A 22,870-nucleotide genomic window follows, 5' to 3' on the forward strand; every position below is an offset into this window, starting at 1 on the left:
TGTGCCGCGGGTTCGACTCCCGATCCCGACGGCCTTTACTGCACGCCACCCCCCCCCCCCCCCCCATCTGTCTCCCCATTTCCTGTCAGCCTACTGTCTATCCCTCTAAAAATATATATAAAATAAAAAGGGGAAAACCACAAAAAAACATAAAGCATGCCACACAGAGAGCTTGTACATTAGCTATCCCCGGCATGCTGCTATACTGTACAGTGTACAGTGTACAGTACACCATCGTAAGAAAGACGAGGTGGGCTATAAAGCGGGCTGTAGGGCGGATTGTCAGATTGATATTAGGAATAAAAGCGACTGCAGTGCCATAATGTCTGTAACAGTTAGGTGGGGGATGGGGAGAGCAGGTTGCCACGGCACCCGCAGGCCAACAATGTTTTCCCTTCAAACGGTGTTGTTGTTGCTGCGAGTGCGTTTGTGTTTGTGGCACCTGTGTTATGATGACTGCATGTTGTGTCTGCTAGCGCATGACTGCTGTGAGGGGTGCCATGTATCGTCAGCCCCATTTAACATGCCATCCGTATGCAGTATTGAGATAGACTCCATGGGGTGACGGATTACAATAAATGAGTCCCCACCAGGGGGTCACCAACATGTCTGTGGCAAAGACTTGGCCATGTCTGTGGTAAAACGTTTAACTTTGTTTTACACACCATTTATGTAATGTTCTTATTTTGATCATAATACCCACGTAACTCAATGTCAATCACTATGGCAAATATTCCACAAATAGCCTAGTACTAGTGGTTCTCAAATGTTTTATTTGCAAAGACCCCCATAACTCTGAGTGTTCAAATGGAACCAAATGAACCAGTTGGGGTCCATTTGGTTCTCTCAGAGTTTGAGGGCATTCTATTCATGTGTTTCTGGTCATGTTATTGACTGTCCACTCATGTCCGTGGCAAAAGTGGAATGTTGACAAAAATGTCCGCCACAAGCCAACATGGCCAGAAAGATGACAAATGACCAGTACAGGAAATGGCATCATTACGCCGTATTATAATTTTTCAAACCAGCAGGGAATGCACGTTGTTGACAAGAGTAACAATGTGAAACGGTGCCATTTCTTCTTACGCTTTTTTGATTTTTCTTTACGCCATGTTTGGACAGAATCTGGAGGTGTAATATAAAAAAAATGTGTTTTACATAAGTCGGCCTCCTGGTGGTGCTATAAAAGGCAGATGTGAAAAATGCAGGTCAAAGGTTTGTCCTTGGCCTCTAGGGAGTGTGCGATCGGTACATTTCTTTATAGGTAAAAATGTGAAAATCTGCCTCATGGTGGTGCTATAACAGGCCGTTCTGGAAAATTTGGGGCAGAGGTTTGTCGTTGGCATCCAGGGAGTGTGTGCGCAAAGTTGCCGGAGATTAGCCGTTAACGGACCGACGGACGGACGGAGGGCAAAACATACTCTCTCCCCATGCCTTCGGCCTGGTGGAGACAATAAGTATGTCTTTATTTATTCACAGACATCTTTGGAAGACCTCCAAACTAAATGGATGTCCCACTGATGAACAACTCTTCTGCCAAGTTTTGTCTTCCAAGGATTTGATTAATTTCACAAACAATTAGAGGTTTCATGTTTGCTGGATAACTTGTAAACCACCTAAATCAATCTCAAAGTAATATAAAATAATGAGGAAAATATGAGTGCACCAAGTCCAAGTGCACCAGATGTTGTTGTCCGCTGTCATGTCAGTGTTACATTACAACATTACATGACCGGAGAGGCCTCATTACAGTGTGTAAAGTGCGTGACTGGCACAGCAGCAGCATGTCATGTCCATCTCCAACAGGAGAACGAACAGTGCATAATATATCGAAAGAGAGGCACAACATTGATTCTTTCAATCTCATGCCGGCAACAGAAATGGCCATGATCTAATGCTAATGTTCTGTGTTTGTCCATCTATACATGCAAAAGTTCAGCCGTCACATACTGTACACAGGTTCATACCGTGAAGTTGTTTTTGGAGTAGGAAGCATTCCTAACCCATTCGACAGATGATTGATGAATATAAATACTTAAAGCTTGTGGTCGTGGATAACATTTAGTTGTGTTTTATAGTCAATTCGCCCTCTTTAACCTCCAACCAAGCATAAGACACAAACACATTTGTTCCTGTGAGATTTGGTTAGACTATATGTTTGCTAGCTCTAGCTGTGTCCATACTGCATTCACAAATAGATTGGGGAGCGGAGCTACATTTGGTTCCATTTGTATACATTTAGAGAGCGTTCTTCTGACTGATGAGAGTGAGTGTGGCAGCCTGTCTTGGTCAAATCTTCATCTTCTTAATATATCCATTTGAACCCATTAACTGATATATTCAACCACCCGCCTCTAAGGGGCAGGTGGCTGCATTGTGGTCTTTTCAGATGTCCTCTAAATGAGAGGTGACATCGGTAGACGCTACTCTGCTGATGCTAGAGTTGAATGGTCTCGTCGGTCTGACGGAATCCCTGAAGGTAAATGCAGACTTTGCAAACGCTGCGCAACATTAACTAGCAGCTGTGTCGTCTTTGAAAAGATGTTTTCCTCCGGATGAGTGCTTACGTGGGATATATAGGCTAGTAAGCGTGGATATAGTAAGCATGCTTACCTCAGATGCATGCATGCTTAACTACAGTACTGCGTGATTCACAAGAATGCTTGTGATTACGATGCGTTTGGAAATTGAACACTCATTTGACTGATTATTAATTTACCATGACTGACCTAATTCCTAAGTGAATAACTGGAAACAGTATACCTTGGCAGTGGAGTCAAAACTAAATAAAAACCGAACAAAAGCAGACCTGCACAGTAACCTTTTTACTCAACACAATCCCCTTTGTTACATTTTGTATTACCTGTCGAACACCTGTGTTGGGCGCCTCATGCTTCACGGACCCTGATGCACCAGTCAACATACTGTATGTTGGACTTATGACTTCTATTAAGACCAGCTATTGTTAGGCCACTCGGGGTCAGTTTATGGACATGGCCCAGGCTTCCAAATATCAGTATGACAAATCTACATTGGTACCCGGGGTTTGTTATGATTCCAAGAAATGGTCGGTGCTTACAGTAGAATAGTTATCTTGGAATGCCAGGTCCATGTACAAATCAAAGACACAGCCCACCTCCAATATCAGGACTTCCTTGTGGCTGGTGTCAACAAAAACATCATCAGGTGCATTTGAGATGTTAGCAAAGACATTGCATGCACAATAAACCAATCCGGTAACACTCTTGAATGTTTATACATTTCTGCACCGGTTGGCATATATTTTCAAACTGCATCAGACACTAGGTCGACGACAATATGGTCATGGCGAGCAATATACAATTTGTTTTTGTATACGCACACGTACACACACACACACACACACACACACACACAGCATAATAATAGACACGGACCCTGTGCCTCCTCACAGGTGGCTCCATGCTGCTGCTCAGTGTGTGGGCGGCATGGAGGGTTTGAGGGCTGTTCCACCTGAAACTGTCTCTCTCTGTCTGTCTGTTTCTCTCTATCTCTCTCTAGATTCAGGATAAAAAGAGGAGCGAGAGTGAGTGCATTTTTTTCCGACAGCGACAGCTGCCACGGAACACCCACGGCAGGCGCCAGTATTTCTCGCTACTTGGCTGCCAGTCTGTAAGTCGTAAGTTTGCTTGTCGGTGACGCTGGTGTGTATTCTGTCACACCATCTTCCATCTCTCTACTATCTTTGACTTGCCACAAGTCACAACTCTTCTACTCTATGGCTCTGGATCGACGGTGGTGGTATTATTATTATTCGCTTGTTCAGGTGCTCTGATCTGATAGCCGTCTCCCCTCCCCTCACGTTAAAATTATTTAATTATTTTAGATCTACAGTACAACGGTATATGTCTCCACAGTGAGGCTGGAAAATGTAGCCTAACAGTCTACTACTATAGGGAAAGGGAAATGGTAACCAGAATAAGCTAAACTCCTCCCTGATCCCTGCATGGCACTATAGAGGACTCAGGACAGCAGACTCAGAGATCTACAGTATGCTCTAATGTCTGCTTGATGACCTTCTGTCTCTATAAGAATGGTTCCTACTGTCCTACATACTTTTTTACATAGGTTTTAATTGTCACTCACTCATACAACTCTCTCTATCTCTCACACACTCTCTCTAAGACTCTTCTTTTTCTCTGTCTTCATAATCTCTCATTCAATTTAGCTGCTGCCTCGATCTCACTCATTATGATGAGTGAGCTTACCAAAATCCGGCAGCCACCAGCCAACTGTCTCTCCGTGTTTATAGGCAGCCGAGGCACACAGTGTTTTACAACTGGACTGGCTGCTTTGGAGAGGGGAGGACAAAAGGGGCTTGCGAGCATGCATTGTGCACAAATGTTTTGTTTAATTGCTTGATTTATCTAAGGAGATTTGCGGTGTATGCATATACACACAGCTAAATGTTGTATGCTAATCTAACTCTCACAGATGTTCATGTTTGTGTCATGTTCAGTGCTGTAAAGTAACTGCAGTAAGTACATTTAGTCAAGTACTGTACTTACGGTAAGTACAGTTTTGATGTACTTTTACGTTACGGCAGTATTTTCAATTTTCAGTACTTTTACTTCTACTCCACTACATCTCAGAGACAAATATCGTACTTTTACTCCACTACAATTATTTTAAAACGTTATAGTTACTTTGTAGATTTTGATATTAATTACAAAACATACACCAGTGGTTCCCAAACTGTATATATATATATGTGTAGAATATAGCCTATGCTGCATACTGTATATATGCCATATTCATGTGTGCATATATGGATAGGAAATATATGTCTCTACAGCTTATGCAAAAAAGAAAAATCCATCTGGGGGGTGCGTCAGCTAGGTTGGGAGGTACGTAACAGTGGGTGCATGGCCAAAAATGTTTGGGAACTGATTAACCAGTGGACATTCAGATACATTAACCACTTCAGCCACCAGATATAGAATATCTGATCTACAAGCTCATGCAATGCAGGCTCGGCCGGGCGCTCCACAGAGCGCCGTTGGCGCTGCTATAGTGGGTGTGAAGGGATCACGGCGTCCTTGTCACTGCACTAGGGACCCCTGTGGCTCGGAGGCACGTGGTCTTTCAACTCCTCGGGTCGGCGGTGACAACGGCCACAGTATTCAGGGCGGAATTAATTGGCAATCGCTACACTGTCAGGAAAACATGGGTAAAAGTATAAGGAAAAGGCAAGAACGTGCAGAGGTTACACAGCTCAGTGAAACGCTACGTGAAGAAAGCGTTTGCCTCAAGCGGCCTTAACGAGGGAAACTACTGGGAAAACATAATTTTCAATTAAGACCGAGTCTTGAGAGGACGGGGAATTAACAGCACTCACATCAGAAAGGATTACAACCAAATATCTAATTAGCTGCAGGCAACAATTACAGTACATGGGGGGGAAAATAACAAAGCACCCATTATCTATCTCTCTATCATACACAAGTACGTGTACTGGACACACTGTTGATCTACAACTCAGCCGCTTGGCAAATCGAGGATGAAGACGACAGTTTGGACTGATAATTACTATGGAGATAGTGACTGTACAGACAAATATACCCAACACGTGCACACAGCACGCACACTCGCACGCACGCACGCAGAGTGGGTTTCTTGGTCAGGCTGACATACTGTACTACTAGTAGGTCTCATTATATGACTCATTATAAGGCTTCTCCCTCACACAGCAGAGAGCACTGTCTGTCTGAAGGTCTCACTCACCCATAGCCACTGTGATTATACATTGAATCTGTGTTTTGGACTAGTTTTATGGGTCACAAGTAGGAATGGGGCGATAATAATCGTTATTATCGTTTATCGTGATCCGTGATAAAAAAACACACACAATAATCGTATCGTGGAGATTTTAATTTATCGTGACATCGTCCTCCGTCACCTTCATACACTAGGATGGATTAGCTTTTGTTGAGCTGCAAATTCAGTACCACTTAAACGCCATCTATACCTGTGAAGAGCGCATGTGGTACGCTCATTCACTCTACACAAATACCATGGTGTGACGTCATCGAATATACAACATCTCCACGTACACGCACGCGATCTAAAGCATTCATAGAGCTCAGATCAAGCTAATGGACGATGTTTGGAGCTTAATATAACTTTAATCTGACCTCGCGAGTACAAAATCATTGTTTACACTGAGAGGGCACTGAGACAGACACAGACTGAAGTATGCGCGCTGGGTCATAGGCTCGGTCTCCTTTTTACAGAAGCCCCTTTGGGGGAAAAAACCACTGTGCGTCCCATCGTATTTGATATTTATGAAAGACGGTGTAGAAAAAAATAAGAATTTCGAGCAATAAAAAAATAAACGATTTATTAGCGTGTGACCGAGCATGCACATGTTGCATGACGGAGCTGCAGTGCGCTCTGATTTGAGTTATGTCATTTTTTTCACCGGTGGCCACTCTACTATAAGCGTTGTGGTCCAAAAATAAACAAGCTGTCTCGGCGTTATTGTCAGGAAGGTGTCTCTGTATCGTTTGCAACTGTCAGTCACTCATATATGATACAGTCTGCTTCTAGCGAAAATGTAACTAATTCAGTAGCAGTAACATTAGCGTTTTCTCTCAGTCAGTTGATTCTTCATATCCATATGAGTGAAGCGGCCGGGATGGACATGTTTATTTTACAAACACAGTTCTTATAAAGTAATCTAAAAATCCTCCTATGGCGATTTCAATGCAACTAAAAAAATGAACCTGGGGACTGACGCCCTCTACTGAAAGTGACGTCAGACTTCGGTGCTCTATTGGACAATAATGACATTAAAAAAAGGTAAGAAAATGGTTATTCTGGAATTCTCCTTATATGTCTAACAGTAAATCTCCTCCACCTCGCTCTGCCCCCACTCCTCCTCCATTTCACTTCGTCTTCTCACTGCTCATCTCCCGCTGCGCATCCTCTCTCTCCCCCCCCCCCCCCCCCCCCCCCCCCCCCCCCCCCCCCCGCCCTCATCTCACTCAATCAATCCTCCGTGTCACCTTGCTGTGTGACAGAGATGGCCGTTGTCCCTGTAACCATTAAAACCATGGCTACATAAACTGTTGCCTGGTCACAGAGAGGAGGCGAGCGCAAAACGAGCCCCGGAGCCTGAGCGGTGAGGCTTCGGCATCGAGAACGAGAAAGAGAACAAGGTATGAGAAGCGATGTTTGGAAGGTCACGCGCAGTAGGATGCTGCAGACCCCCCTCTGCCGCAGACCCCCCTCTGCCGCAGACCCCCCCCCCCCCCCCCCCCCCCCCCTCTGCCGTAGACCCCCCTCTGCCAGCTCATCATTTAATGATTCGCTGCAAAAGAGACCCGCACGTTAAATGGCAAATTATTAAACTATTAAACTACAATTCATTCTTTTTCTAAAAGGAAAAAAAATGCAATGTTTTTGAAACACCAGAGGAATTTTCCCCACTCAGGCCAATTCCGGCAAAACATCCGATTCATATTTTATGAATTTTCATCATCCTGTACATTTTTACTTCCGTCGTTATATTGAATCCTGTGGGGACGAACGTTCCGGAAAGAAAATACATCACTGCTCGGACTTATAAATAGAGCTCACTAATGAAGTAGTTTATCAAGCTTGCATGAGCCGTTGGACGTATTATTTATTATTTAAAGGCGGTTCTAGTCCAGTGGGATCTGTCAATATGTACTCTAGCATCTGACAAAATGATTCATGCCACGCTAATTAATCAATTCCACATCCTCCACTCATATCCATTAATTTCCGACGGAGAGAAGAAATATCATCAGCTGACGTTTAATCTCTCTATGCATTTCATTAATCTTTTTGCATTCCTAACCACTGCTTGTTATTGTGCATAATGTAATAGAATTAGAATCAGCATGTTGATGGTTGAGGGGGAAACATTTTTGGCAAGACATCATAGCAAAGTATAAAAAGCTTATATTTTTGTAATCTTTTCCTTTTCTAAGAGTGGATTAGGTCATTGATTGACATATGGATATGTATAATAGACAGCCATTTGTTGATTTGAGACACTCATTGATGTTGAAACACAGTGACAATATTATAGGGCTTATGATTCCAACAATTCTCAGATTTTACACGCAGCTAGAAAAGCAAAAAACTGGTCAAACTAAAACAAAACAACAACAAAAGGGGACTGTGGAATGTTGTTTGTGGCATTGGAGCCACAGAAAAAGTCCTTGAACGTCCATGGCCGACTCTTTTTTATTTCACTTTCAAATCACCTCGTTGCACGCTTTTTTGGATGGCATCCTAAAAGGAAAAAAAAAACCCTCCAAGGCCATTATTCCCATCCAATTTGCTCTCTCTCTCTCTCAGCATGCGCAGCACAGACAGATTGTCATATTCTGGCCACGTTCCCAGAGGAGAGTTGCGAGAGGTGGCAGGGCAGATAAACGGCCATTACCTTTCGCATTGACTCATTACTGAATTTAGACGCAGGAGTTACTACCCTCCCCAAAACAAGAAATGACTCGTAGTCATATTATATCAGCTTGCAGCTGTGTGTGCGTGTGCGTGTGTGTGTGTGTGAGAGAGAGATTTTAACATTCCAAGCATTTCGGCTTCTCTTGTTGTCCTTCCAGGCTAAGGGAGAGCGGGGGGGGGGGGGGGGGGGGGGGGTAACGTCTCGGCTTATATATTATATTATTATATATTACATTATTATATATTAAGGATATAGCCAAAGTCAATGGTGAAAAAGCGTAGAAATGAAAAGAAGAGAAGAGTTGAATGAGAATTGTTGAGGTAAGAGGAGCTGTGTGTTGAAGTATGAGCTGCCTGATACATGGTCAGCTCTGAGCAAGCTGATAAAAACTACCAACTAGCTGCTGCAACAATTGACCCTCTCCCAGTCCCATCCCGAGAGCCCCCCTCTCTGGCTGCAGCCATTGCAAGTCCATCTGTGAAGCAACTTAGAACACTCACACAGCCCAGTTCCTTAGCCGCGGCATATTTCAAAGCATGGATTCTGGCTATTTACACTATTGTCTTCCGTCTTTATCAGTTATTCTGCAAACACGCATAGCAAAAAGTGCTTGAGGTGCAGAAGCACCGCAAAACGTTGTCATATAATACACAGCTAACAGTTTACTCGGTTGTTGGAACTCTCAGCTGTAAAGTATACTGTAGCTGTCATGTTTGTGCATGGCTGCAAGCAGTGTTCATTTGGTTGACTAAAACCATGACGAAAAAGGTGCGTCGACCGTGGTGTCATGCTCATAGAACGCAGTATCACGGTGTGGTATACCATTTTATCACACGCACTTGCAGGTATGGCACGGTACGGTGCATGTGCGTGCACACTAGAACCAATCCCCAATCCCAGCGTCTGCCGACGCAAGTCGTGCCTATCAGTGGTCCATGTGTGTGGCCTGTTAAGTAATGTAGGCTAGTTCTGTTGTAGGCACATAGGCTATAGTGTCGAGCTGTCGGAACCAGTAGAGTAGCGTATTGTGCTAGTAACAACAGTAAGACTAACAACACACTACTACAGTAGCCTAGTTGTTACTGTTGTTTTATGATTAGGCACATGCGAGTGTGAACACGTGCACGTGGCGTCATTCAATTAACCGTGGTCCCGGGAAAATAAAATCACCGTTACACCGCTGCAAAGTACTATGAATAAAACGAAATCAAAATGTTCCGTCCAAATGAGCCCTGTGGCAGCGAGCACAGTGGTGTTTATGGCAGCGTGAGCAGACTGAACCTACCGTCATGAATCCATCCAGCAGGCCGGAGTCCGCTTTGGGCGGGGCTTGTAGCCGCTCCATGGACCACTTCTCGATGATTGACGTCACCTGGGCGTTTTCCGTGTTGAGGATCCGGAATCCGGTCATGTTGACCCCGCTGTAGCGATACGGCTCCATATCCAGGGCAAAAAGATCCTGAAATAACCAAAAGATGACCTTTATTACCCCACGCCTTTATGGGAGTATTTACACTCAAACCAAACTCACTCAAACCAAGCCAGTGTTGCACTAAATCTAAATCGGTGTTTCCCAAACATTTTAGCTCGAGACCAAAAATAGAAATGTTACGTCTCTCCGGGACCCAAACTAGTAACAATAGCAGATCTACAAGCTCACAACGTGTTTGTTTTTTGCCAGATGCTAACCTGGCTTTCAATCAGGTTTGGGGCTTGTAGCGACCGTAAAAACGACTCTAAACACGACCTAGTCACGATTGGCTGCCTCACTAGCGACCTATAGTCATGATTGGCTGCCTCCTATACCAATGGGAGTAAAACCCCATACTCTGAACGGCGCAACGCAGCACGAGTGGCTACAGCAGCTCATGTTATGATGAGCTAAGCGGAGCTACAGAAAAGCCATAACAAAACACAGTAATTTAACCAACTTTTTATCATTTATCATTTATCAGCCTGCCCAGGGACTACAGATGAAATTTAGCTTCGGCTAACTGACATGTTGATTAATGAGCTTTGTCCCTACCCTGTCAAATAAAAAAATAAAAAAATAAAAATAAACAAAAGAATGTCAGAAACGAACGAAAACAACTGTTTGGGAAACACTGCACTAGATGATAGTAAGTCAAGTGTATATACTGTAGCGGTGTAGTCTACACCCTACAGTACAAGGAGATAATGAATTGCCTATCATTGGCCGTAGTCTGCTTATTTTGCACCTGCTCTCACCTGCAATAAATTAAAGCAGCATTTGCGTGCCAGATATAGCATTGAGGCAAGAGAGTGAAGGCCTGCGTGTTTGAAGGTATTTTAGGGAGGCATTTTATCTCGCACTCAGGCAGTGTACGTGGCCTTGACTAAGCCAAGGCTTTCAAGGTTACAGGCGTGTGGGCCGCCATCTATCATGTGGAAGTGAAAGGACATCCCAGTCGTCCGGTGTGCAGAGTGCCTGGCTTCTGACCAGGCAGATGTCTCTGGGATTCAACTGAACAGTTGACAGAGGAACAGCGGGTGAGGAGGACAGGTAAAGGTGGGGGGGGTGCAATGGTCAGTGTTTGCTGCAGCACTGTGAAGGCAGCATGGCAATTAGGTACCGGTACACAGCAGCCTTCATGGCCAGCCTCCTCGCCGCGAGGCACTGGCCAGAATAGCCCATTCTGGACGGGAACCCAGCATTCTGTTATACTTTAGCTGTTGAAAAATAGCAGATCTACAAGCTCATAGCATGGCACTCGGTGCCGCGCTATACGAGCTTGTAGATCTGCTATTTTTGAAAATCTTGAAAATCGTGGCGCAAATCTTTGAATACTTTCAGAGCGATTTTTTTTAACTCAAATCTTTGCTTCTGGGGGGGTCCCTGGAACAATATATTTTCAGATGGGGGTCGGCGGCCAATTACATATATTCTTGGGGGTCCTTGACATAAACAAGTTTGAGAACGATTGAGGAGTTAACGGGCAATTATGGGCACTAGATTTTCCCCATAAACCTCAACTTTAGCAGGCATATACAGTAATATACGGTATTATACAGGTGTGATGGTACAATTCGGGAGTTTACCGGAGTTTGTTGGAAAGTTTAACGGGAGTTTCCTGTATATATATATATATATATATATATATATATACAGTATATATATATACTAGGGCCGGGACTAATTGCGATTAATTACGATTAATTAACTACAGAAAAATTAATGCATTAAAAAAATTAACGCATTTTAATCGCACTATTTTTTTCACCGCGGAACATTGTCACTGGACAGTTTTCAGACGGACCTGCGCACCAAGTGTCCGTGTCCTATTCAGACAATAACACCACCAGAAACCGCAGACAGTTCACCAGACTGGGGGAAGCCGCTGAGATCACTTTGCTTGTCCCCGTGGATTGGAAATAGGATTTAAAAGGCTATCCGATGGTAGCGTGGATTACAGCACAGTTGTGTGCAATTATTCAATAAAGAATTATTACCCCTATTACTACAAAAACAATGTTTTATTGCTTAAACTTATGTATTCACAATTCATTGATTCACTAGTATACCAAAATCCATTTAAAAAAATTGCTTTCTCACTGTTCTCGGGTCAAATAATGATATGCGATTAATCTAGATTAATTAATCGCAAAGCCTCTGATTAATTAGATTAATTTTTTTAATCGAGTCCCAGCTCTAATATATACACATCCGTATTCCATGCTCTTTGCGCAGTGATAGAAAAGCATTTGTACAATCGTCCTCAGGTCTAAATGTGATAGAGGAATTGGCCTAAAACCGGCCAATGCCTCCCACCCCCCTCCCTTGCCTCGAACATCCAAGCCAGGCTTCTGGGTGGCCACTTACTCTAAATAGCACCACAGGTAGTTACATCAGAAGCTGTGTTTCTGTACATGACCACTTCTCGCCAACAGATTCCAGGTCAGATTTCCCGCAGCCTTTTTTCCCCCCATCAGCCCCATTCCCTTTAGTGCTCCAAACACAGCGTGCCATCTCGTTTGTTAAGGCTATAATAGTCCAAATGGGTCGCTAGCCTCATCCACACAGGCTGTTATGAGCTCTCAGTCCACTCAGTGCAGGAGAAACGCACTGCTCTTCATCCCGGAGCGTACACTCCGTACAGCATGCAATCTTTGCAGTGGCTAGATCAAAGGGAGAACTTCAATCGCCACCAGGGTGTCAGAATAAAATATGATATTGAACTGCTTTGGTTTCCTGTGATCTTGCAATTGTTTCTGTTTTCTGGATAACTCAGTTAATGCTACAGATTTCAGAGCAGAAACAAAAGTAGTTTAGTTGATAATATGGAAACAGTGAGTACATTTACTTAGCATCTGTACGGTACTTGGATTGCTTTGACTCCACTACATTTCAAAGGCTGATATATTGTACTTTTGACTCAAAGAAGGGAAAAGTACTTTATTATAATGAACAAATATAGTGAAAATAGCAGCTCTCAACGGTTCACATTGCGACCCGTTTGTTTTGCCTATTAGCTTAGGCTTAGTGAGCTAAATTACTCAAATGTAATTCCTGGCTTGAAAATGTTCTATATTGTAAGGCAGACTGATTGCATGTTTTCAGCAATGTATGGATGTGAACATGGATTGCCTCAATTATATGTATTCACACAAACAATAAAATCGTGAATGTCAATTATCTATCTTCCGAGTTAAATTAACACTGAGAATTGTACTAGTAGCCTACACATCATCAAACGACTCCATAACACCGTAGGCGTATAGTCAATGCAATACAGAGAGCATATCAAATTAGATTGTTATTATATTTTTATAAGTCAACAGGCCTTTGAGGAGCTGGAGAACTCACCAGGGTAGTGAAAATGTAGTGATAGTATTCTGTCATCATCCCCATAGCCAGAGCCTACAGAGAGGAAAGACGAGCAAGGACAAAGCTTCAGAATGCTTCCTTTCAACACTTTCTTTATTACACCCTGTTAAATAACACTTTAAGATTTAGCGAAATGTACCCCGGGGAGGAGAGAAGCAGCTGAATGGTTTCATATAAAAGCACATTAGTGTAAAACATTCATGCAAATGCATCCTTTAACTGAAAAGAGAAGAACATGTTTTACTTTTAAAGTAGCTATAAGCAATCATATGTCAACATTTTAATAAAATAAATGGTATTATTCAGACATCCAGCAATGAGTAAAACGCTCCCAACAACATTCGGCTGAATGCATTTATACTGAATGCAACAACTTGATCTAAATCAGATTCCATGACTTGTATGTGACTGCATTTAGACTTATTTAAACAAATCAAGATTCCAGATTCCAATCTGGATGTGGCACAGATCTGATTCAGGCTGGATTTGGCTGCCAGTCTGAACACGCAAATCAGATCTGGTCACTTGAAAATGTGTGAATGGTCGGGTCAAAAGATCAGATTTGAGAAATAAATCAGATTTGACCGAATGAATGTGACTGCAAGGCCTTAGGCCGGATTTAGACTGCAGTCACATCGATTCAAATCCAAAGTGATAAGATCCGATCTGTGCATTCAGACTGATGTTAACAACTCAACGCAAAGCCTCTTTTTATTCTCTCGCTAGAAACAGACGATACAGAGACACTGACAATATCGCTGAGACAGTTTATTTATTTTTGGATCACAATGCTTATATGAGACTATTTAAAATTAAACTTCTGCGAACCTGGACCAGGCGAGTGACGTCTAAATGCCTGTGATGTTGCACAATGGAGAGCAACCATGGTGGTCCCTTATTGGCCAAGGGTTCCCACCGACATACATATGCCGATTTGCTCAGACACATATGACGTAAATTCTCCGTTCATTGTCTATGGCATTTTCTTTGTTCAGACAACACATACATTAAAGCTGTATAGGAGGGGCTAGCGTCCCTCAAAAAGAGATAGGGTAGGAATTAGCTATCTAAATCGGAATGATTCAGATTTAGAGAAGAAGTACATAATACAGGGTTCTTTAGAGGAAACTAATTGATTGTGAGATTCCTGCGAATCTTAAAATCTTGTATATGAGACAAAACATGACATACTGTAGCAATGCTATACTGTATGTCATTACTGCTGGAGTAGTCGCAGATTCATTTCAGAATTAATTTCAGCCCATTTAGAAATGGGCTTTTATCTTCATCATGATACCATATGCCCTATTCTCATTCAATTTGGGATTAGAATTTAATTGAGACAGTACAGTTACAGTACACTTGCATTTATAAAGAAAGTCAAACTAATGAGTCTCCATGGTTCATGATAAGGGCACACCTCAGGAGGCATCAAACCTGTTTCAGTATCCAGGCGGCCATCTCATGCCCACAGTCAAAGATCACGTGGAACTCCTTTGCTTTCTTCATCTCCTTTAGAAGTGGCTTGGCATCCTTGGTCTCGACGAGCAGCTGACGGATCTTCAAGCGAATGTTGTATCGTGACGGAGCCTTGATCAGCTCCTGCAGTCGAATGAGCCCTGCAGACACAATGACATGTGCTGAAAGGAAACACTGAAGCTTGCAGATTTATATCTTATTTTCAAAAGATGCAGCATTAATGGGAGTAAATCTTTCACAGTTTTAGAAGTAATGGTGATGGCGAGGGAGGTTGTAAAAGCTTATAGGCAATTGATCCTTCCACTTAAGCAAGCAAGCAAGCAAGCACAGAGTGTACTACAGTCCTATAAACATAATTTAACACGGACGCATCGGAACGCATCACATTATTTTATACTGAAAGCACCCCAAACACCCTCGTACAGAAATGTCATCCTTGCTACTGTATGAGGGATTCACACAAGGCTGTAACCAGTAATAGCACTGAATAGATCCAATTTCATCTTGATGGAAAGCCAGGGTCTATGCCGCCCCTCTCACATGCACTTCAGATCTGTTCTGATAAGAAAAGGGCTCTGTTTGCCTGTCTACTTCCCCAAAGGGAGACCTACTGTGACTGTGACTGTGTGCCATCACATAGTGCTACTATCTTCACCTTTCAACCCCCCCTCACACTGTCAGGTAGAAAGCTCTCTCTCTCTCTACCTCTCTACCCCCCCCCCCCCCCCCCCCTCTCTCTCTCTTGTTCTGCAGTGCTGTGCTGAGATTACAATGACTTTTTTTTCTCTCCAAAGAGAACTTCAGAGACCAGGCGTGAAAGGGCCCAGATTGATGGGAGAAATGATTACTTGTCATGGATATAAAATGGATGGAGAGAGGATGGTTTGGAGAGGTAGATAGGATTTTCTTTTTCTTTCTGTAGGACCTCTTTAAGATGGCTCAGCTTCTTTCTTTCTTTCTTTCTTTCTTTCTTTTATAGATGAAGTGCAGTGTGTGCAGTTTATTGGTCCAACTGTGAGTGGGGCTCAGTCTCCCAGGGGTTCTAGAAAGATTGTTGTGAAATAGGAATGTGCAGGCCTTGTTGTGCAGAGCAGCATGTCGCCCCCCGACGCTCCTCCGGATCTCCCCTCAAGTAATCCTGGTAGATAGGTAGATAGATACTCCGGAGGAGTGTTTTTTTTGGCAAAAATAAATAAATAAAAATCTGTCAGGGCGGGGAGCTCAGCCTTTGGGATACACTCTGTGGATGTTTGTAGGCTCTGGCCTAATGCCTTCAGACTTTCTGTTGGATCCCCCGACGGCCAAGTGTGAATATTTTATCCCCTCCGATAGTTTCTCCTGCCAGCCGTCAGATAGACTCCAATCAGTGGCACTTGAGGCCCTGGAGCATGAAGCCGTGTGATTACAGGGACTGGCCTGGGACAGGGCTGAGAGGGATGGAAGTCTCATACCAACTGTTAGACACTCTTGGGGTCTCCCGGTGAGTTACAGCGGAGACACTTCCCTAGAGGAGACGTCGAAGCTCAAAACTCGCCCCTGTCATGCAAACTTTTAAAAAAGGACCTCTGGCATGTCATCAGAACAATCACGACGGGTGCATCAGAGCATTGAGGTGTTGGATTAGACGAGGGAAGGAAATGAGCTGGAGAGGACTGTGAGATGAGTCCGAGGGAGGCAAACGAGTGCCGAGTGGGACTGCTCCCAGGGGCGTCGTCCAGCACAGGCGCCGATGGTGGTAAGATGGTCATCCCCTGAAATGTTAGCTAGAGGCACGCTGCAAGACAGGGAGGACAGTCTAAGTGGAGCTCTGTATTTTAGTCTTGATCATTAAGACATACAGCAGGAAAACTGTGACTATAACAATTTCAACTGCTACTGTATGTTCGTTTGTTTGTTTGTTTGTTTTTTGGGGGGGGGGCAGTTTTTGCTATAAAAATATTTAGATAGGATATAATAGTAGAGTTACAGGAAACAGAGAGAAGAGAGCAAAGAGAAGGAATAATGCTGGGCTGGGGAATCGCAATGATGCATAGAATAATCTGTATTTAGAGAGGTGAGTCTTCAAATCAGGGTACCTAAGGAGGGGCAACCAATTATCATTTACAAAAATCAATAATCTAAAACAATATTCAAAATGAAAAATATATTTGATAAACATCTGAAAAGCTTAACAAGAGAGATGTGTCTATCATAATGTGAAATGCAACAAGAGCCAAAAGGAGAGAAGACCAAAGAGAGTTCCAATAAAAAATAGCCAGCCCACAACATTAGTGGGTTGTCAAATTTCACATTTGTTTTGGTAGTAGACAGTAGACACACACCAGAGACCCCACATTAATTAAAGATGGATCTCCTCTCAACGTTTGTATTTTTCTTTTAGTCATGTGCTGTCAGTGTACTTGTCACTGTGCGAGTTAAAATCTCTAATAGACATGAGATGGTGACAAGATTCACAACATTTACGACGCAGCTACACAAACACTACAAAGATGCAGCAAGTATAAATTGTCATGAAGAGTTGGCATGTGTCTGGAGAGTCACATTGACAATTTTAAAGTGATAAATTCCACTGCCTGTTGTTTTGAGAATGTTTTTTCTCTCTCTCCACTGTCTTTCTCTTTGAGCTCAACTCGCCAATATCGCCATTGGGGAGAACCAAGCAGAGCCTGACATACGTAGCATAGGGCCTACAGTGCTTCATCAACTCCGGGGAGAGGGTATTGTCACCGCGATTGTCACCGCAGAGTTTCCTACTCCTGTGCAATTGTGCAGTTTGTCTTGCACAGCAAAACCACTGGTGCAGACCTGTAGCTTTCTACAATGACATCTACTTTCAACAGGTTTTCAACTTAATCTCTCTGTTATGGTACATTAAATTACTCTGTAGGCTCGATGTTCAGTTGGTCGAGCTTGTGTGCATAATAGTGCTTGATTATGCCTGTTTGATCTCTGTCCTCTTGACCGTTTTCTGAATACTGTGTAGATGTTACACACTTCAATGAATGACTGAGTTCATATCAGTGTGATTTGATTTGTTCATTTTACTGGACGTTCTGGAACTGCTACAAGACAGTTAAACACAAACAATCTATTAAGACACGTTTCCGTCTAGCCAGCGCCGATTAGATGAGAGTTGTGACAACTCTGTTCACTTCATTGGGCCAGTCCAATGAAGTGAACGGATACTCTAGTCTTCTACATAGACTTCTATTGGCAAAGTGTAACAAAGTCCTGGACCAGAAGTTGGCAGAATGCACTGGACTCAGGCAACAGCCCAGCTTTAATGATCTTAAATCCCTTTTTTTTAGAAATTTACACATGCCTAAAATTGCTCATATTTGCGCCGCCCTCGTTGAAAACAATTTATTTCAAACTCCAGCATGTCACACTCCAGGGCGGCATGAACAGCGCCCAAGCACTGTTTTCTGCCACCTCAATGACGCCACTCGTCTACACCACTCTGTGTCCACTGTCCAGACTGCATCATCAGCAACATGTAGCCTACTGTATACTGTGACTTGACATAAACAGGATAATACATAGGCCTAGCTGTCATCACAAACACAAATTCGTTTTAACAAAATAACAAAAACACATGACACTATGACAGTGCGCTCACTGCGCTATTTAAGAACGTGCCCCAAATAATTCTGTTGGTTCTATACCATTACAGTGAGTTGAATTTGTTGAAATTAATTAATTCTTCACAAAATACTGTAGAATCACACAGTAGCAACTTGGGGCCTCTGCAGCATGCTCTGCAGTCACTACGTTAGCTTTAGCTGCTAGGCTACTGCAGTGCTAAGCAGGACATTACTACACCAAACATTGTGGAGAAACACTTTCCACTATGAAAATACTCCCTGGTTATATACTACTTCATGTGTCACTGTCAACCCACTTTTTGATATCTCACCTGCAACAAGACGTTTCTGTTCAGCCCGCATCCTCATTCACAATAATGTATGGCTTCCTCATTAACTGACAGAATCCTGTAGTGCTTACTGGCTCTGTATTTGGCAGGCAAGGAACAGTGACTATTTTAGTAGAAAAGTGTTAGTGCTGTGGGTGTTCTGGGCACTTTAGCGCCACCAGAGGACTCCAGAGCACCTCTCTCCCTGTTACAATCTCCCCACCTGGATGTCGTCTGCAATCACCTGATGAGCCTACAAAAGCCAGGCCTGTCTGCAGCTCGGCGCCAGTTCTTCCCCAGTCTACGGTTGGTAAAGTTAGACTAACATTACAAAATTAAATACACTTATGCATGAACTTTTATCTCTTTATCTATTTAACTTGTAATTCCATGAACTCTACTATGAACTTAGAGTAGGAAGAATGAGTGAATTATAATGAGATAAACAACAAAAAATAGGGAGTGGCTTAGGCTTATCCTACAAAGACTATACAGTGTGAAACTGTGACTTCAGAGACTGAACTTGAAACGATGACAGGCTTGCCATTATTCCAACCAACGCGTCGGTACGAGTCGGCGCATTACTAACCCTAACCCTAACCGCACGCAAAGCCACGTAGTCAGAGAAATTGAGTAGCCTACTATAGACGAATAACAACAACTCACTGTCGGGGAGCCTGCTGGACTAACGGTCCATGCATCTGGATTAGGAATGTATGTTTTAGGGTCATCATCATCATGGAGTACTGGAAGCAATGTGGAGTCTGGACTGACTCATTGCATCTCTGATGGACAGGGGGCAGAGGACGTACTGCATGTAGTGAGACTCTGAATCATGACTGGATAATTCTGCTCAGGTGAGTAATGGTCTCTGGGGTGTTTTCTTGTATGGTAGGGCGAAGGAGAGGAACTGCTCTGTATCGAGTAGGGAAGCATTTGTCACGTCTGGCATCCAAGCAGCGCAGAGCAAGTTAAATGTTTTTCTCGTGTAAATGCAGCATTTAATTTCAAGCTGGTTGCAGTAAGAGTCAGCTGCTCAACTGCCTGAAAGACTTTGTCGCCAATAATCTGAGGACAACTGAATTTACAGTACGTGGACAGGGGACAGCTTGCTCTCTCAGCGCCGGCGGCTGGCAATGCTCACAGCTTACTCAATATTCCTTGCACTTCTCACTTTAACTTCTAAACCACACAAATGTAACAGCACTCAAGCTAAAGGATCACTCGTCTTGTAAAATGCATACAATGTACATAATGAAGTTGATAGTTATGTCATCTTGTCAAGATGACATAACTCAGTGGATGAATGTCTGTGTTTATTGATGGCAGCCACTACCACACAAAACTTCTGAATGGCATTGATCTTAAGTGACATATGGTCATTCTAGGAAATGCCCCTCCCCTCCCACCCTAATACTACACTCTTGCTCACTCTCACGGAAGACTGACATGGGATTCACCTGGAGGACTGAGGCGGAACGTTAAGCTATTGATTCCTAAGCTAAGTTGACAGGAGGATACAAAAACTCTGAAGAAAGCCGGTCTCTATATCGCTGTCTCTCTCGGTGTGTCTCTCTCTCTGCCTCTTTCTATCTCTCCCTCTTTCAGACATTGCCATACAGTACTTTCATTTGACATGGCTGGGAGTTTGCATAGTTATTTTTCGCACGGTCCTCAATTCCGGAATCGTCACCATCACCATCACTACTACCAACACATGCACAATTGATACAATTTCTGCTAGATGAATAAATAAATACATAGTCGACACCCACTGTACCTGTACCTGTGCTGTCGTCGTACACCACCGTGACGGTCTTCCACTTGAAGAAGTGCACCAGGTCCAGGATGGCTCTGCTGAGTGAGGAGAAGTCCGGGTAGAGGCTGACATAATACGAGTCCCTGTTGTCCGACACCTGATGCTTCCACTTGGTCTGGATGTGGGGCACGCCCAGGGCATTGCAGATGGACTGCACCGCGTTGGCCGATGAGCTGTGGGATGGCCCAAAGATGGCTGCCACCCCCAGGGATAGCTGGTCACACGCTGACGGCAGGAGGAAGAGAGAGGAAGGGAGAAAGATAGTGATAAAGGGAGGTGTACTGTACCAACAGTTAAAATACATTAACATCTACATTTCCAAAAGCCATTTCATGTCATTCATAATCAAACAAGCAGCACGTAATCCATTGCTGTTTTTAAGGATGTTTAAGGATTCTTTGTACAATTGCAGCGCTTCAATCCAACAGAACATTTTCATTCTGTTATTTAGTTAACCGAATGCATTCAAGGGAAATTTGCAAATAGCAACAGAAAGAAATAGGTGCCAATGATTTTTGTCATGCTTCTTAAAAATGTAGGCCTACTTTGCAAAGAAATGGTTTTTCATCTATGAGCAGTGCAAGTTCAATTCGTCACAAACCTGATGGAGTGTGAGATTGTATAGCCTATAGCGCACAAATATCTCACCTTTCCTGGAGGCCTCAAAGCTGTCAAAGATGTTTATTCTCTGGATGTCATAGGTGAGAGTGGTGTTGGGGAGGAGGGTTCGGTTCCTGTTGATTGTGTTCAAGGCAAACTTAAAGGCTAGTTCCTCTGCTCCAGAGGGGCCGCTCTCAATGGATTCAAATATTCCTCCTAAGTTGAGAAAACGACAACAACAAAGAACAAAAGGTTTAAACAGCCCTTTCCATGTCTGGAATTTGAATTACATTCCTCAAGCACTTTCGACCTGGTGTCCCTATTTTGGGGATGTTCTGGCATGAGCCAATCAAAAATCAAAAATGTAATCAAGTGGAATTGTGAATTTCGGGATCCACATGGGATCACTGTGGCTCCTGTAGAGCACCGAAGTCTGATGTTCATTCAAGTTTTGTTTATTCTCGAAATTACACTGAGTAATCAAACTAATTTTCAGTGTAATTTACACATCCTACCTGTGTTTTCTCCACATTCTGAATTCCCTTTTTTTTTATATTGCGTCAAAACTCAAATTAGAACTGTGTTCCAAAAATAAACAAATGATCCCGGTAGTTTTACTCGTGTGCATATGAATATGACGGCATATTAGGACCATCTTGGTGAAAGAAAAACAAAAAGACAAAAAGGGGGTGCAGGGCAATATTCTGACATTTTGTAGGAAATTTCCGACTTTACGAACTTTGTAAACAGATTTGCGACATTCATCTCGTAATAGCACCAACTGAAACCAATTAGTTACATTTTCGCCAGAAACAGACTGCATCAAATAGGCCTATAAGTGACTGACTATCATAAATGAACGAGCCACCTCCCCGAAAATAACACAGAGACAGATTGTTTACTTTTGGACTACAGTGCTGAGATGATTTTAAGATGAACCAATGTTCAGGTGATGAAAGAGTGACATCAGGACTTCGGTACTCTATAGACTCAGCAGCATATATGACCTGGAAGCCAATCAAATGAAGCTATGAGGCTACTGACCCACCCGGAACAGTAAACACTATACATTGCCATTTGAAAATAGCAGATCTACAAGCTCACAATGGACTGTCACGGTGAGCTTGTATCTGCTATTCTAAAACATATGGGGAAAATGTGAAACGTTGGTTTTAACCTTTCAACATACATTTATGTATCTATTGTATGAGGGCCCCAAAACATGTTCAGATGGGGACATGAAAAGACTTGAGAACCACTGCCATAGCTGATCGATGATAAGCAACACCAGAATTACAGCCCCAGTGCATTGTTCTACCTTTTTTTTTTTTTTTAAGATATTTTTTTGCGGCTTACGCCTTTTATTGATTTTTTGAAGGGACAGACAGTAGGCTGACAGGAAACGGGAGAGAGATGGGGGGATGACATGCAGTAAAGGCCGTGTCGGGTCCGGGAGTCGAACCCGCGGCACACTGCGACTGGATTACCAGTCCGGTGCCCAGACCGTTACGCTACGGCCTGGGCCACATTGTTCTACCTTGAAACATTTAACAAACATGTCCACTCTGATATGATGACGCAATCCTGTATGGTTTTCAACCAGTGGTCCGGGGACCAACAGTGGTCCTTGAGGGGGTTCCAGGTGGTGCCCAGCTGAATGATGTAGAGTTGGTAACCATCTGGACCCTTATGGGTCCATTTGGTTTCATTTTACACTCTCAGGAGTTAAATTAT

The 22,870-nt window shown here is 43.2% G+C and overlaps 1 protein-coding gene across 1 annotated transcript in view; it reads right to left on the minus strand.

Moving 5' to 3' along the window:
• Positions 1-22,870, minus strand: part of LOC310876955 (glutamate receptor ionotropic, kainate 2-like) — a gene marked incomplete at its 5' end in the record, with an annotated part of 75,518 nt that overhangs the window by 43,516 nt on the left and 9,132 nt on the right. The window contains 5 exons of the mRNA XM_083790603.1: positions 9,765-9,938; positions 13,305-13,358; positions 14,763-14,944; positions 20,504-20,761; positions 21,185-21,352. Coding sequence (XP_083646729.1) covers positions 9,765-9,938; positions 13,305-13,358; positions 14,763-14,944; positions 20,504-20,761; positions 21,185-21,352 — 836 coding nt within the window. The remainder of the gene's footprint in view (positions 1-9,764; positions 9,939-13,304; positions 13,359-14,762; positions 14,945-20,503; positions 20,762-21,184; positions 21,353-22,870) is intronic.

The sequence above is a fragment of the Protomyctophum parallelum genome (assembly GCF_964188405.1).
Source record: "Protomyctophum parallelum genome assembly, chromosome: 19".
NCBI classification, from domain to species: Eukaryota; Metazoa; Chordata; class Actinopteri; order Myctophiformes; family Myctophidae; genus Protomyctophum; species Protomyctophum parallelum.